The sequence below is a fragment of the Siphateles boraxobius genome, unplaced genomic scaffold (assembly GCF_051911475.1).
Source record: "Siphateles boraxobius isolate OS27281-9 unplaced genomic scaffold, OSU_SipBor_1 13, whole genome shotgun sequence".
Classification (NCBI taxonomy): Eukaryota; Metazoa; Chordata; class Actinopteri; order Cypriniformes; family Leuciscidae; genus Siphateles; species Siphateles boraxobius.
In genome coordinates this window covers 7574680-7588883 of record NW_027508733.1, presented here as the reverse complement: position 1 = coordinate 7588883, position 14204 = coordinate 7574680, and the positions used below count along the sequence as shown (strand labels likewise).

Here is a 14204-nt window from a genome sequence, read left to right as displayed (position 1 = left end):
TGGGATTTGGCGTGGGGAAACCCTCAAATTTTGTGTAGGTGCAACAGGGGGAAATGACTCACCGTGGGACAACATATAGAATATCCTGGTAAGCAATACTTTTTGGGAAAAGAGTGTCACCGCGGCACCAAATATCACAAAACTTCTTGGTTTTCTCTGACCTATGTGGAAAAGACTTTTGAAGGCCAAAAAAATGGATAATAAATAGCTTTAAAACCATGTCATCTCCTTATCTCCATCTTTCTTTAATCTCAGTCTCCTTATCCTGCCCTATTTCTTCCCCTCCTAAAGCTGAACTATGACTGATAGTCTTTTTTCATTTTTGTCTGTGTCAGTGAAGAAAGTAAACATAGGCTCAACTGACAAGTTTTATTAATCATTTTCTTAGATAAGTTAAATTAGGCCAACTCAAGGCTACCAGGTCAGTATTGCCAATAGGAACCTCCTACAAGCTTTGGAATTTGAAAAGTGATTTTAAATAATAAAGATTATAGGCTACGTTTAACGCAGATTGTGGAATTGACAGACGTTGAAACCAGGGACGTGCAGTCAGGGTAGGCAGGGTAGGCAGTGCCTCACCAAAGGAAATGTTGACATTACATTTATTAATTCCAAGAGCTTTATTAATTCACCACATTATTAATTGCATTTATTTTATTCCAAATATTAATTTTTGTAACACAATTTTTCAGGAATACACATATAATATACTCCTTTTGCCATTGTTTGCTCCTAAAAATCATTGTTTCATGCAGAAAATTCAAGGCCATGGCCATTGAGGCAGAGGTTAGCAGTGCCTCTTTGGTCCATAGAACGTAGTTTACGTAGATTTGCGCATGCGCAGTCAGTTCTCGTGCTGTCTTGAATTATCAACATTGAGGCAGAGACCGAGCGTGCTTCATGTCACGTGATCCACTCGCTCTCACTCACTCCCCGCTTCAAGCTACTTAGCATCTAGCGGCGCCTAGCGTTGGAAGCGTCCTATGAAGAAAAAGAGCTGTGGTCGCTAACGGGAAAGTCCATGCGTCTATCCCTCTGGACAAAGATGTCAATTACTTTTTTGTAAAAGTCCTCATTGTTGGGTGTATTTCTCAATTTCACGAGTCTCTCCTTTTCAATGGAAATAAGAGCCAGGATGAAAGTCTGTTCTGCTCCATTCACGTCAGAGGCGCCCGCGCCATTGGATGTGCAGTTGCCGCAGCACAGCCTATGAGCGAGCCATACGCTCACTGTGCTAACGTTAGCTGTGCAGCTGCAAATGTGTTTTATAGGCTTCAGTAAATCGAGGAAAAGGAGTTTCGTCTACAAATAAAAGTAAGCACCCCCTTTAAAAGTTAAATTATTCATTTATTTATTATTTTTAAAACCCTTATATTGGCTTGTGTTTGTTGTCTGATGGTGGGCTAACAGTTATAGGCCTGCTGTGCGCTGACACCAAAACGTTCTCTCTTCCATACCCTGGTGCGCCGTCACCTCTGCCATATTTGTACTGTAGGTCTATCTGTGCGATTATGGTGCATTTCGTAAGGGTTAAAATGCTGTTTTGTAGTTCTCTTTTTTTAATCCTGGTGCGCCGTCGCCAGACGCTCATTGCGTGTCGGTGTGTGCGCCTTGCGCAGTTTGTAGGAGCGAATTTAAGCTGTTTTTGTACTGTAAAGCTGTACTGCTGACACAATGTTTTCTGACTGTAGCCTATTCAAATCCTGGTGCGCCGTCACCAGAGTGACCAGACCAATAGTGTGTATGTGGCTGTCTGTGCGCGTTTGCGCATTTTGAAGGAATGACTAGGCTGCTTGTCGGTTCGCTGACAACGCGCCGCCTCCCTCTCTTACTGTGTCCCGCACAAAACATTTGTTTGTTGTATAAGTCATAAGATAGATGTTTCCATTCATTTGATTCCTAGATTTGATTGTGCATTAGCCTCACATATGACTGACTTTGCTGTATGCAGGCAGCGATGTGATGATGCCTGATATGAACTTGGGTTGCTACATTAAAGGTTGTATCAGTGATTTCTGGCCCAAAAATAAATGTCTAATCTTTCCTAACGATCCGCTAGCTGCCCGCCCCATAAGCATGCCGTCCAAAAACCGCGTCTCTGTAGGCAGCCTAGACTCTGAGATCTGCACACAAAAACAAATGGGTACAACCACCACTCAAAACCAAAATAAACAGTGTTCCAACCAATCACTGACAGGGGCGGGTGTTGCTCCGATTTCGCGTCCAGCCGTGCACGAGCGCAAAACCTCACAACACCCGCCCCTGTCAGTGATTGGTTGGAACACTTTATTTTGGTTTTGAGTGGCGGTTGTACCCATTTGTTTTTGTGTGCAGATCTCAGAGCCTAGGCTGCCTACAGAGACGCAGTTTTTGGACGGCATGCTTATGGGGCGGGCAGCTAGCGGATCGTTAGGAAAGATTAGACATTTATTTTTGGGCCTGAAATCACTAATACAACCTTTAATTGAATGAATATATGAACATAAATGCCACATTGATAGGTCACAGCCTACCCATGACAAGATTTCACCGCACGTTACTGGTTGAAACGCGTCAAAGCATTCTCAGGTATGCAGCATTAATGCAAGTAGGTGATTTTGAACGAATATTTATGTCGATATAGAGGTATGCGCATGACGTCACCGTCGGCCGGAGAGATTGCGGTCACGCCCACAAGTGGCAAAAAGACTGAGCGGCAGCATTTGTTTTCAGGGTGAATGCCGTGAAAAACACACAAAACACATCTAAAACGGGAAAGAGCTTTGCGATTAACTGTACAACTAGATTTGACCAGAAATCTGAGGTACTGTATATTTTTACAGACTGCAAAAAGCTACAGAACAGACTATATTCTGCAAAATTGGATGTTTTTAAATAAACACTGACAAAAAACTATACATGTTTTAGGGCTTGACGATATGATGACATACAGTATAACATTAATGTAAGTGATCACTCGGATTAAGACCTATTAATATTGTATTTATAACGTTTAAAGGCAAATTTTCTTAATTTATTTCCCCGGGGAGGAAAATCAGGCACATATAAATGTTAGGAAACATGATTCCTGGCTGCATGTCAATATCCATGGATCACTGGATCTTTGATAAGTTGTAAGGAACACTATATCGAGTCCAACTTTTAGTTTAAACTGATAATAGTTTGTTTTACTTGCGTTTTCGCAGTTTCCCCTATTAAATCCAGTCACGCAGCAGCTCTTCTGCCACTCAGTCCGGCTGAGGGGGCGTGTTCCGCCGGGAAAGTGACGTTAATGCATTCCCTCTATACAATGGTTACATAATGTTAAAACGAATCCTGCTATTGATATCTTTGTAAGACTGCAGGTGTTCTGACGATTCATGCTACCCATCGAGATGTGCTACTTACTGGTTATGCGCATGTGCAGACTCATTTTTCTTCTGCTTACCACGCCCATAAATCTATGCATCCTTGCTGTGGAGACTTGTAGGAAACTTTGACAGGTCAAAGATGAATATTTGATGATCATTTTTACTTTTCACACCGTTTTAAAAACAAAAACAGTACAGTATACTGTACTCATAACTTCGAATTTTATTATAATTGTATTTCATATAATAATGTCATTTTTACTTGTTATATCAAATGTGATAATTGCTAGTTCATTTAAAATATCAAAATATGCTCCCCATACACTTACCCTGATTTAAATAAAATAAAGATGTCATAATATTGTGAGATTTACACCATTATGGAAACAATAGAGAATTAATCAACATTCTCTGTGATCGATTCGCGCTTGGGTAGCATTTTTTGAGAAGGCAGCACAAATCAACAGACTCTGCAATCGATTCGCGCTACGGTAGCATTTTTCGACAAGGCAGCACAAATCGTCAGAACACCGGCCCTATAGAACAGTGCCAAGGGAAAACAAATGTCCGACAAATATTGAACCTAAAACTAACTTTACCGCGCTCAATCATCGTGAGTGCATCACACATTTGTAATTTGGGAGGGAAGGAAGGGGGTCGGTCGGCCCATCTCGGGCCCAGCGAGATTCGTTGAGATTAATGCATCTATTTATTTATTAATTTATCTGTGGTGCCGGAACTCAGTTCCGGATCGTTCCGCCCCACTTAACCGCTGCACACGCGTGTTGTTGATTTAGGCAGAAAGTTTAGTCTTGTGAGAAGTTCAAATGTGCCTATAAATATGAAGAAAGTGCGCAATTATTGGTGAATGAGACCCATTATCAACTGGAAATGTTCCTAAAAGGAGGAAATTGTATGTAAGGTGGGATCCAGTTGATATATGGGTTTAAATATATCCTCTATTCTTAGGGTTTGTTTAATGAGGTTTAAAGATGTAAGGTATATTTAAGTATCAATATGGAAGGCATCTTGTTTGTACAATCATTTCATTTTCTTTCTTTCTTTCTTTCTTTCTTTCTTTCTTTCTTTCTTTCTTTCTTTCTTTCTTTCTTTCTTTCCTTCTTTCTTTCTTTCACCTTTTTCCAGATTGATTTATTGAAGTGGTGAGCCATAATAATTTTTTTTCTTTCTTTCTCTGTGTTGTTCTCTTGTTCGATTTTAGGTTATGTTTGTAATGCTTGAAAATAAATAAAATCAACAACAACAAAAAAGCATTAAAGGTCTACTACACTCGACTGTACCAGTTTTTGGAGTCAAGTTTTGACACGCCTAATGAAACACGCAAGTGCCAGCAAATTCCCGTACTCCAGTTACGTGACTTCTGAAAACAATAAGATCCTCGACGCCCTTGGTTTTAAATTGTGCTGTTGGATCCATGCTGGAGTCTCAGTGTCACCAGACTCAACTTATCATCAGTATGAAGAGCCTTATAATCTTTCTTTTCTCATTAGTTGTGAACGGTAAGTGCAACGCTGCAATGCTTTGGTTTTATTTACTGGTGGAAACGTGTTTGAGAACCCCTAGTGTGTTTTCCCCTTTCTTTTTTTTACACTAGCCTACTATTCAAAGGTTTAATCAGAAAGATTTTTTTTTTATGTTTTTTAAAATAATTATCTTCTTCTCACCGAGGCTGTATTTATTTGTACCAAAATATAGCAAAACATATTTTAAATGTAATTTGTTCCTGTGTTTAAAGCTGAATTTCAGCATCATTACTCCAGTTTTCAGTGTCACATGATCTTTTAGATTATTTTAATATGCTGATTTGCTGCTCTTGAAACATTTTATTATTATCAATGTTGAGAACAGTTTTTTCAGGATTCTTTGATGAATAGAAATATCAAAAGAACAGCATTTATCTGAGAGAGAAAGCTTTTTTTTACTAGAAATGTCTAGAATGGTAGTTTATGCTGTTACAAAAGCCAATTCATCTCATTTCTAGTGCATCTCATCTCTAGTGCATCTCATTTCTCTGAATCGTCTTCTAGACATTAATTGGAGTAAATCTGTCATAGGGCCTATATATTGTTTAGGCGATGGGTGATTTTATTTCTTCTTTGAAATAAAAAGTAAAGAAATTCAAAGTAAATAACTGTTTCTGTGTGTTCTGCAGATGTGTCTGGTGCTGAGACAGATGTTGTGGAGTCTGTATCAGTGATTGAGGGAGATTCTGTCACTCTACATACAGATGTTACAGAAATACAGAGAGATGGTGTAATTGAGTGGAGGTTTGGAGAAGATCTCATCGCTAGAATCAGTAGTGAATCTAATAAGAACATAGTACTTGTTTGCCCTAATAGACAGACACTGCTGCTGGACCATCAGACTGGAGATCTCAAGATCAGGAAAGTTAGAATCACAGACTTTGGACTTTATAAACTTGAGATCAACTGCGACAGGGGGATATCATACAAGACATTCAGTCTCACTGGTGAGTATGTCAGGTATTTAGGTGAGGTTTGAGACTCAAGGTGAAAGTGTTTGATCTCTGACAGAAATATTTCTGTTCATTAGGTGTGAATAATCTGGTGTCAGATGGAGTGAAGTTCGTGCCGGTACTGGAGAGAGACTCTGTCATTCTATCGCCTGGACTTACTGCAATACAGAGAGATGCTCAGATAACCTGGAAATTTAAAGGCACAGTCATCGGTCAACTAAAAAATCAAACAGCTGAAATCATTGCTAATGTTCTTGATGGGAGGTTTGAAGACAGACTGCATCTGAACCGGCAGAATGGATCGCTCATCATTACTAACGTCAGACCCAACACCTCTGGACCTTATGAAGTAGACATCACCAAGAGCGGCAGCAGTTACACCACACACAAGACTTTCAGAGTTACTATCATTGGTGAGTCACTTTAATATTGAAATGCTTGAAGGATCTCAGAGTCATTAACAAGTCAATTAAAAATCTAGGTGTAAACGCACGTGCCAAGTTCTCAGAAATGTTTCTTACAATTTTCTTTAGTTCTTTCAGGAGAGAATACCACACTTTTCTCTTTTTTAAATGTCTCGTGATGAGAACAGCCGTACCACCCTAAAATTTCACTTAATGCCTCAAAAAATATACCGAACATATTGATGTTATGTTGGAACATAAAGAACAATATGACAAACGCGACAAACTAGCTCTCTTTTTCTGAGTGACAAGCGAGTGTCGGAAGCGTAAAGTTGCGCAGCGCCACTTTGTGTACCACGGTATTTCTGTTTTACATTAAGCGGCATCTAATGTCAGGGAATGAACTTGCATGTTCACTCTGCTCATCGTCAGCGAAAATCTCTTGGGTGTGAACACAAAAAACGCATTGAAAAACGCGCGCCGATATTCGTCCCGTTGTGTAAGGACCTTTATGCTGAGGACAGTTTTCCGCTCCTCCGACGGAGACTACAAATTGTCAACACCGGCCATGAAAAAAGTTACTAGTGGTCCAGGAAGAAGACTCTCCCAACAGCAATGTGAGTGAGACGACCAGTTAGCCCGCAGATACTGAGCTACTGACGATCCTCTCAAAAGCAGTGGATGAGCTAAGACTGGACTGGTCAGCTTCCAAGCAGCCATCAAAGAACTGCCTGGGTTACTTGTTTCTACAGTCTCCAAAGACAGGCACCCTTCTGTCCAGAGTTGCACGATTAGACCTCCCGCTCATGGGTCATGGTGCACAACTTGAAGCGTTGTTTGCTGAATGCATAGCTTAGCAAGTTCAGCAACGATGTATTTTATAACATCCTCGTTTCTGCACACGCCGTCAAATTGACGTTGTACCCTTTCTTCTGCCCAAATGCTCAGAAAAACTTTGGTATCTTCGACAGACCAGTACAGGCGATTCTACATTTCGAGCAGCGATTATTTTGCGCGATATAAAAAAGTGAAATGTGACCATAACTTTCCCTAACAGCGATAAACTTGACCACGCCTCTAGCCGAAGCTGGCCCGTTTTGGCCCAAGTAGGGCTGGGCGATATATCGCACGATATTGTTATGCGCATCTCGTCAGTAAAGCCGGTTCCTTGATTAGTAGTAAATCGCCTTCACCTGCTTTCAGATGGAGCGGCATTTACTACAAAGAGCCGTAGTTAACTGACAAGCTGAGCCATATCGCATCAATATCGCGGACGTATCGCCAGCGATAATTAATGCGATATGGCTCAGCTTGTCAGTTAACTACGGCTCTTTGTACACAGCAAAAACTCCAGTGTTAAATTAACACTCCTGGGAGTGTATATGAGTCCACACCCAAGAGTGTTAAAGTTAATGAGATAATTAAGTGATTAATTTAGTGATGATTGAGCATTATTGAAGACACCTGAAGAATCACTGAAGGAGAAAATCTCAAATTGTAAGCCACCGTTATAGCAATCATTGTTTACTTTAGTTGGGCTCTTGACCCTTATATTATTAACTTTAGATTTTGTTTGTCTGCTTTATCTGAGTTATAACTGCCAGATGAACAAAGAAAAAAAAGTGATCTGATGGTGTTGGTTATATTATGACAGTCATCATCTGAACTTTATGTTTTTGATTTATGTTGTTTGTTACAGCATAACTGTGATTCTGCATAAATATCCAGAATTTTAGCTATATTATAAAGGATTTCTTAAAGTTGTTTTCTAAAAAAAAAAACTTTCTTTTAGGCACACACAGACTTCAAGATTCAGTCTATGCATCTCAACAATGGTGACGAGCAGAATATTCAATTAGGAAAAGTAAATTACATAGAAAATTCAGATCATAATTTATTCATATCGCAATGCATGATGGGAGCCATTAATGAGTTGTGATTGGTGGCACCCACTGCAACATGCTTTATTATTGTCACCATTGTTGAGATTCATAGGCTGATTATTGATGTCTGTGTTTCTAAATAAATTTATTTGAAAGTGTTTTGATCAGAACAATGTTTATTAAATATTTTGGATTATAAGAAACATACCTATACTCATATATGCTCTAAAATCAAAGTTGTTGCCAGTAAGTTAAACCAAACTATCTCAATAAGATTCATTTTCAGATCACAGCATGATTATGCCAGAACATAACCAACACTATCAGATCACACTTTTCTTTGTTCATTTGACTGTTATTATCAAATAACAGCCGACAAACAAATTTAAAGTGAATGTATAAAGGTTAAGAGCCCAACTAAAGCAAACACTTATCGCCATAACGGTTGCTTACAATTTGTGATTTTCTCCTTCAGTGATTCTGCTTGATAACATCAGGTGTCTTCAATAATGCTCAAACATCACTAAATTAATCACTTAATTATCTCATTAACTTTAACACCCTTGAGTGTTAATTTAACACTGGAGTTTGTGCTGTAGAGTAAATGTCGCTCCATCTGAAAGCAGGTGAAGGCGATTTACTACTAATCAAGGAACCGGGTTTACTGACGAGATGCGCATAACAATATCGTGTGATATATCGCCCAGCCCTAGGCCCAAGGTATTCCACGGGCCAGAAATCCTGGCCGTTGGCCCAGAGTAAGCCCCGATCAAGCCCCGGAAGTGACACAGGAAACGCGACTGGCCCTGGCACGCACTAGCACGGCTTGGCCCTGGCCCGGCAGTGGAAACGCGGCTATTGAAGAAGCTTTTGCGGCCCAGCTCTGCCCTTCAGCTATAAATAAATTGTATACATATATATACAATCGAATCACCTACAGTCCTCAACAGTTTTCAGCATACATCTACTGTCGCTGCAGGGCTACCTCCTCCGCTCCAGCAGGAGCTCCCTCCATCTTATCCATTGGATAATTGGGAAACGCTGGTTGAAAAGCATGTTTGGTTCTACTGCTGCATCAGTGTCATCTTCTCTTCTCCTACAGGATCCTCCTTTCTCATTTCAACATAAAAACACTGCTGCAGCAGTGCTACCTCCTCCGCTCCCGCAGAAGCTCAGCTTCTCCATATAACCCGACTTCACTTCCGCAGAAGCGTTATCTCTCCTGTTCCTGCAAGAGCTCACCTAGCGAGGTTCACCCTCTGATGCCACGACCATCAAAATCTCATCTGACTCAAGAAGCCTTTCTGATCCAATGACTAACCCCTCCATACGATTGGCACACCTTCGGATTCGTACTTTGCAACTTTTTGGGGGTTATCAACTGTTACGTGCCACATGCACTAACATAGAAAGCGACACCTATTAAAAGGCGACGCCCGGAGTTCCGTCTTCTGCTCCCGTAAACACTCCACAACGCAACAAATTATTCAAGAAAAAGTCAATGTTTATTTTTACATGTAGGGGTAAGATTTCATTCGTTTGTAAAATAAAACATAGTTTGAAATGAGAGGGTTAAATCGGCCACAAAACGGGTCTTCTGAATTTATTTTTTAGATCGTCTTTCCTGGATTTAGAAATAAACAAAAGATTCTTACCTCCCCGTTAAACAGTAAACAGGAGAAAAAAGTAAAACAAAGGGCTTGAAAAGTAAAACAAAGGGCCTCTGACCTCTCAAACACTAAGTAAAAGGGTTGCAGGATATCACATTTACCGGCCTATACCGTTAACAGTAAGGACGCTGCTCACAAGCAGCTTACACTACAAAAGAAGCACACGACAGCCAACCGGCTGTAACACGGGAGTTTTAGGCAAAGCCCGTACACACACGCGCTCTACAACACCATGAAGCAGAAGTGGGGAACTCGATGAACAAGGCTTCCACACAGCTTATATCCATGCGATGAGTCCAATCAGCCCCACCCTTTTAATAACTGCTGCACCTGTTACTCTCAAATGAAGGTGAAGCGACAGGGAGAGAGAGAAAGAGAAAAAACAAAGAGAAAACACATGCGCACATTCACTTGTTCTACACAATATTAAATAAAACAGGATTAACGTTCCGACAAGTAACATCAACATAATTTTCTGGCTGCTGTCCCATGTTAGTTGTGACTTTTTGGCGGGAGTACTATAGTCTGGTCCCACCAGACTCTCGTACATTTCATTTGTACATAGAATCTGGCACCGCTCCATTGACAGGCGTTAACTTCCTTGTAGCCGGGTACTCTACTGAAGTCTAAAACTATTGGATCTGCCCAGAGTCACTCTATCTGCCATAACCAATCGCTAATGTTTGGTTGTGACGTGTCTTTTCCTGAACCCCGTGGTGAGGAGGGCAACAACATCATGGCCACCAACAAAACTAAGCAAAGATTGTTCTTGCTCCAGCTTTAACTTCTTGATATTCGGTAGCATTGCCACAATGGACCGAATGGCTTCGCTCGCATCTTTCTCCGGTGCAATTACTGAACTAAAACTCAAAATAACGCACAACATCAACGTCATCGTTCTCACCCACTCCCTCTGTTCGCTGATTTGCCTGGTAAAAAATTGACTGGAGAAAACCAAAGTCTACAGCACAATCCGAGACGTAGTACTGAAGGAAAATGAAAATTGAGCGGAAGTACGTAGGAGGGCGGAGCCAGGCTAGGAGTAGGCCTACTCTGGGTTACGGCCGAATAGAAAATACCCCCAAAATAAAATAGAGCTCTTTCATTTAGTAAAAAAAATAAAAAAAACAAAATTGTCCTTGGGAAAATATAAATTATATCTACCTGGGTAGTAAACCAAAACACATTCAAGGATCTGGACTCCATGGAATGCAATATCCAAGGTCTGGATAGCCTACAAATCAGTTAAATCATTTCGCAGAAATAAAATCCGACACAGCTGGCCACACTGCGTCCAAACGTTCATTCTGTAGAATCTCCCTCACTGGGACAGGCTCGCCATCGAAGTCGGTATGGTTTGGAACCAAACAAAATCCAGGATAAAAACAAATCTGAGGTTTCGGCAGAAAACACTGTGGAGAATAACAGAAAACGTCTCCCACAATGCAGTCCTCGGGTTATTAGTAAAAGATTATCTTATTCACACAACGCCTGATTATAATTGATTATGAATTGACATAGAATTGATTCAATGTTGCTGCGTGTTCCTAGTGTGCCCTCTAATGGCATCATGTAATTCGTCACTCCACTAATTAACCATTTAGTGACAGCATATTGTATGGGTTACAGGAGCTCAGAGCCGTCTCCTCAGATAGGCGCCGATACCATGTGCTCCGGGGCTCGAGCACCCACGGAAAATACCGGTCACCCACGTGTGTGCCAGACTGCCAGTTGCCTAGGCTACATTAATTTAAAATTAAACATTGCAGTTGGTGCAGTGTGAAGCGTCTGTCACACTGTGATTGGTTATGTCGCTGTCAGTCACCTGCTCCATATCCTATCCACCAATCACAGCGTTTCTCAGATGAAAACGCCTCTGATCGCGGTTATGTGTCAGTTAAACTTTTGATCTCCAATCCTGTCTGTATTTGTGAGAAGTGGCGCTGTCCTGAGCTATGGTCCTGAGTTGAAAGATAGCCTACTTTACGGCTTTATTATCAAATGGGTGTGTGCGTTCGTGTCGGCGGCTGTCCATTTCCTAAAAGGGGTCGGACACCGGACGAGAAGCGCAGCGCCGCGTAGTGCCATGTCTTTTAAAATTCGAACACATTATTCTCTATGAGTGTAACTTACACACACCGGCGGCGCCCAGCTACGGCTATAGGACCTTGTTCAAAATCCTGCCGTGCCACAGAGCGCGATTTACATAGTTTTATATTAAATTTACATTTATTTGTCTCAAATCGTCGTTAATGTACTGACTTCAACCTTTGCTGCAATTCGTACGAATTTTACGAGGTGGCTAATTCGTACGAATTCATACGACCTCACTCGTACAAATTAGTACGATTTTTGCTAAATCGTACACATTTTACGAGTTGCACAAAACGTATGAATTTGTACGAATGACCTACCCCTGACCCCGCCTCTAAACCTACCCATCACGTGGGTTTAGACAAATCGTACAAATTCGTACGAGTGAGGTCGTACGAATTCATACGAATTAGCCACTTTTTAATCACTCGTACAAATTCGTACAAATTGGTCGTGAGATAGCGTTGGATATTCTCAATTCATTCAGTTAACGGACCCCCCGGTTGTATTTAATTGTACAGTACAATCGTAACATAGTAGCCTACAGACATGATCTTAATTCCATAATGTCCTTAAACATAACATTACAATATTGCTGGCCATAAACTGACAAAGTGCGCGTCCGGTGTGCGATAGGCTACCTCGAGTTGTCATAGACGCAGCGCTGCGCTTCTCGTTCGGTTCTGAAATGCAAACATTTTTTGACTAAGCCTAACGTTACTTTTTTTTTTTTTTTAAAGGGCGTGCGCCCATGAGCACCCACGGAGGAAAACATAAATCGGCGCCTATGCCTCAGACAACACGCCAAATACTCATACCATTTATTCTATCTGACTTATTTGTAAGTGCAAATCATGAATGCTTCACCGCTGTGGCCTGTACACTCGTTGCACGTTTACATTGAATGCTTAATCAAATTTCAGAGAGACTGTCTCACTTGATTGTGGATTAGTTACATGCCTCAATATGGGCTTATTTGCGGTTGGCTGATGCTGAGGATGTATTGTGTGATGTATTGCTCTTGAGCTTGATTGCTATTGGAATATTTGAGACTGTCTTTGACATGCTGCTGTTCCGGCTTTTTGTGACTTTTTCATTTCCGAGAATGAAGGAACTTTGTAAAAAGGCATATGCCTAATGCGTAAATGTTTTACTGTATGCTTAATCTCTGTCTGTGAATGTTCTCTTGTGTTTTACTGTATGTTGAGACAGATGGAGGGAATAGGCTGTCAGTGATGGAGGGAACTTCTGTCACTCTAGAATCTGGTGTTTCTAAAATACACAGAGATGATGTGATAATATGGAGGTGTGAATATGGAGACTCTGTGATAGCAAAAATGAGCTATGGGATCTTCGCTACATTTGATGGTGCTGATGAGAGATTCAGAGGCAAACTTAAGCTGGACAACAAGACCGGATCTCTGACCATCAAGAACACAAGAACTAAACACACTGGACTTTATCATCTCGATATCACCAGCAACCGACGCACCATATTCAAGAGAATCAATCTTTCTGTCTATTGTGAGTATCTGAAGTGTTTTAATGTAGGCTAATAATACAAACCATAATAAGATCGGCACTGTGAAAATAAGTTCTGAAATTGCTCTGAAATTAACTAAGGTTAATTAAGTAAACTATTAATATTATAGTGAAACTCACAATCAAAACAGAAAGGTGCAAACCAATCAGAAAACATTGTCAGAATACTGATTGGCTGTTCTCTTTATCATTACAGCAAAAGATTGGTCTCCATTTATTATAACAGTAACTGGTGTTGCTGTTCTATTTCTGGTCGTGGTTGGAGCTGCTGTTGTGATTTGCTGTCGAAACAGGGTCTCTCATAAAACAGAAAATGCAAAAAATGAAGCATTTGAGATTTAAATTTTTTTTTTTTTAAATGGGCATCAGAAGGAATCATGTATACTGTTTGCGCTATTGTTTGAAGTACATAAAGAAAATTTGCTAACAAAATATCTTGTGTTTGTGCTGGCTTTGTTTTTGTTTTGGGGCTTTTTTATTGTCCATACTGATGCTGTCATCAGTGATCAGCTTGACAGTTTAAAAAAGACCGTAATGTAAAATGTAGCAGGAAAATTTGGGTAAATAACACCAGTCTTGATATCTAAATCATTGCTTTCACTTTGCAAATGTTAGTTTTGGACACATATTAGTTTTGTGTTTTTTAAGCAGCCTCTTATTTTTTTCTATTGCCAGGTTATTTGTTAAACATCATGGAATTATGTTTAATAAAACTTTTTCAGTTTAAGCAGTGAGAGATTATTTTCTGCATGTTGCTGTCGTGT

At 40.4% G+C, this 14204-nt stretch overlaps 1 protein-coding gene across 1 annotated transcript; it reads left to right on the top strand.

Annotated features, from left to right (window-relative positions):
• The first annotated feature begins 4713 nt into the window (after positions 1 to 4713).
• Positions 4714 to 14167, top strand: LOC143735215 (uncharacterized). Its single transcript, XM_077225297.1, has 5 exons — positions 4714 to 4870; positions 5524 to 5841; positions 5925 to 6260; positions 13111 to 13422; positions 13637 to 14167. The coding sequence occupies exons 1-5, from the start codon at positions 4786 to 4788 to the stop codon at positions 13780 to 13782; spliced, it is 1197 nt and encodes a 398-aa protein (XP_077081412.1). The 5' UTR covers positions 4714 to 4785; the 3' UTR covers positions 13783 to 14167.
• The last annotated feature ends 37 nt before the right edge of the window (positions 14168 to 14204 follow it).

Excerpts from the sequence above, each read along its gene's own strand:
- LOC143735215 (XM_077225297.1), top strand. The coding sequence starts at position 4,786 with ATGCTGGAGTCTCAGTGTCACCAGACTCAACTTATCATCAGTATGAAG. Across the intron at positions 4,871-5,523 it reads TTTCTCATTAGTTGTGAACG|ATGTGTCTGGTGCTGAGACA; the intron begins GTAAGTGCAACG and ends TGTGTTCTGCAG. Across the intron at positions 6,261-13,110 it reads TTTCAGAGTTACTATCATTG|ATGGAGGGAATAGGCTGTCA; the intron begins GTGAGTCACTTT and ends ATGTTGAGACAG.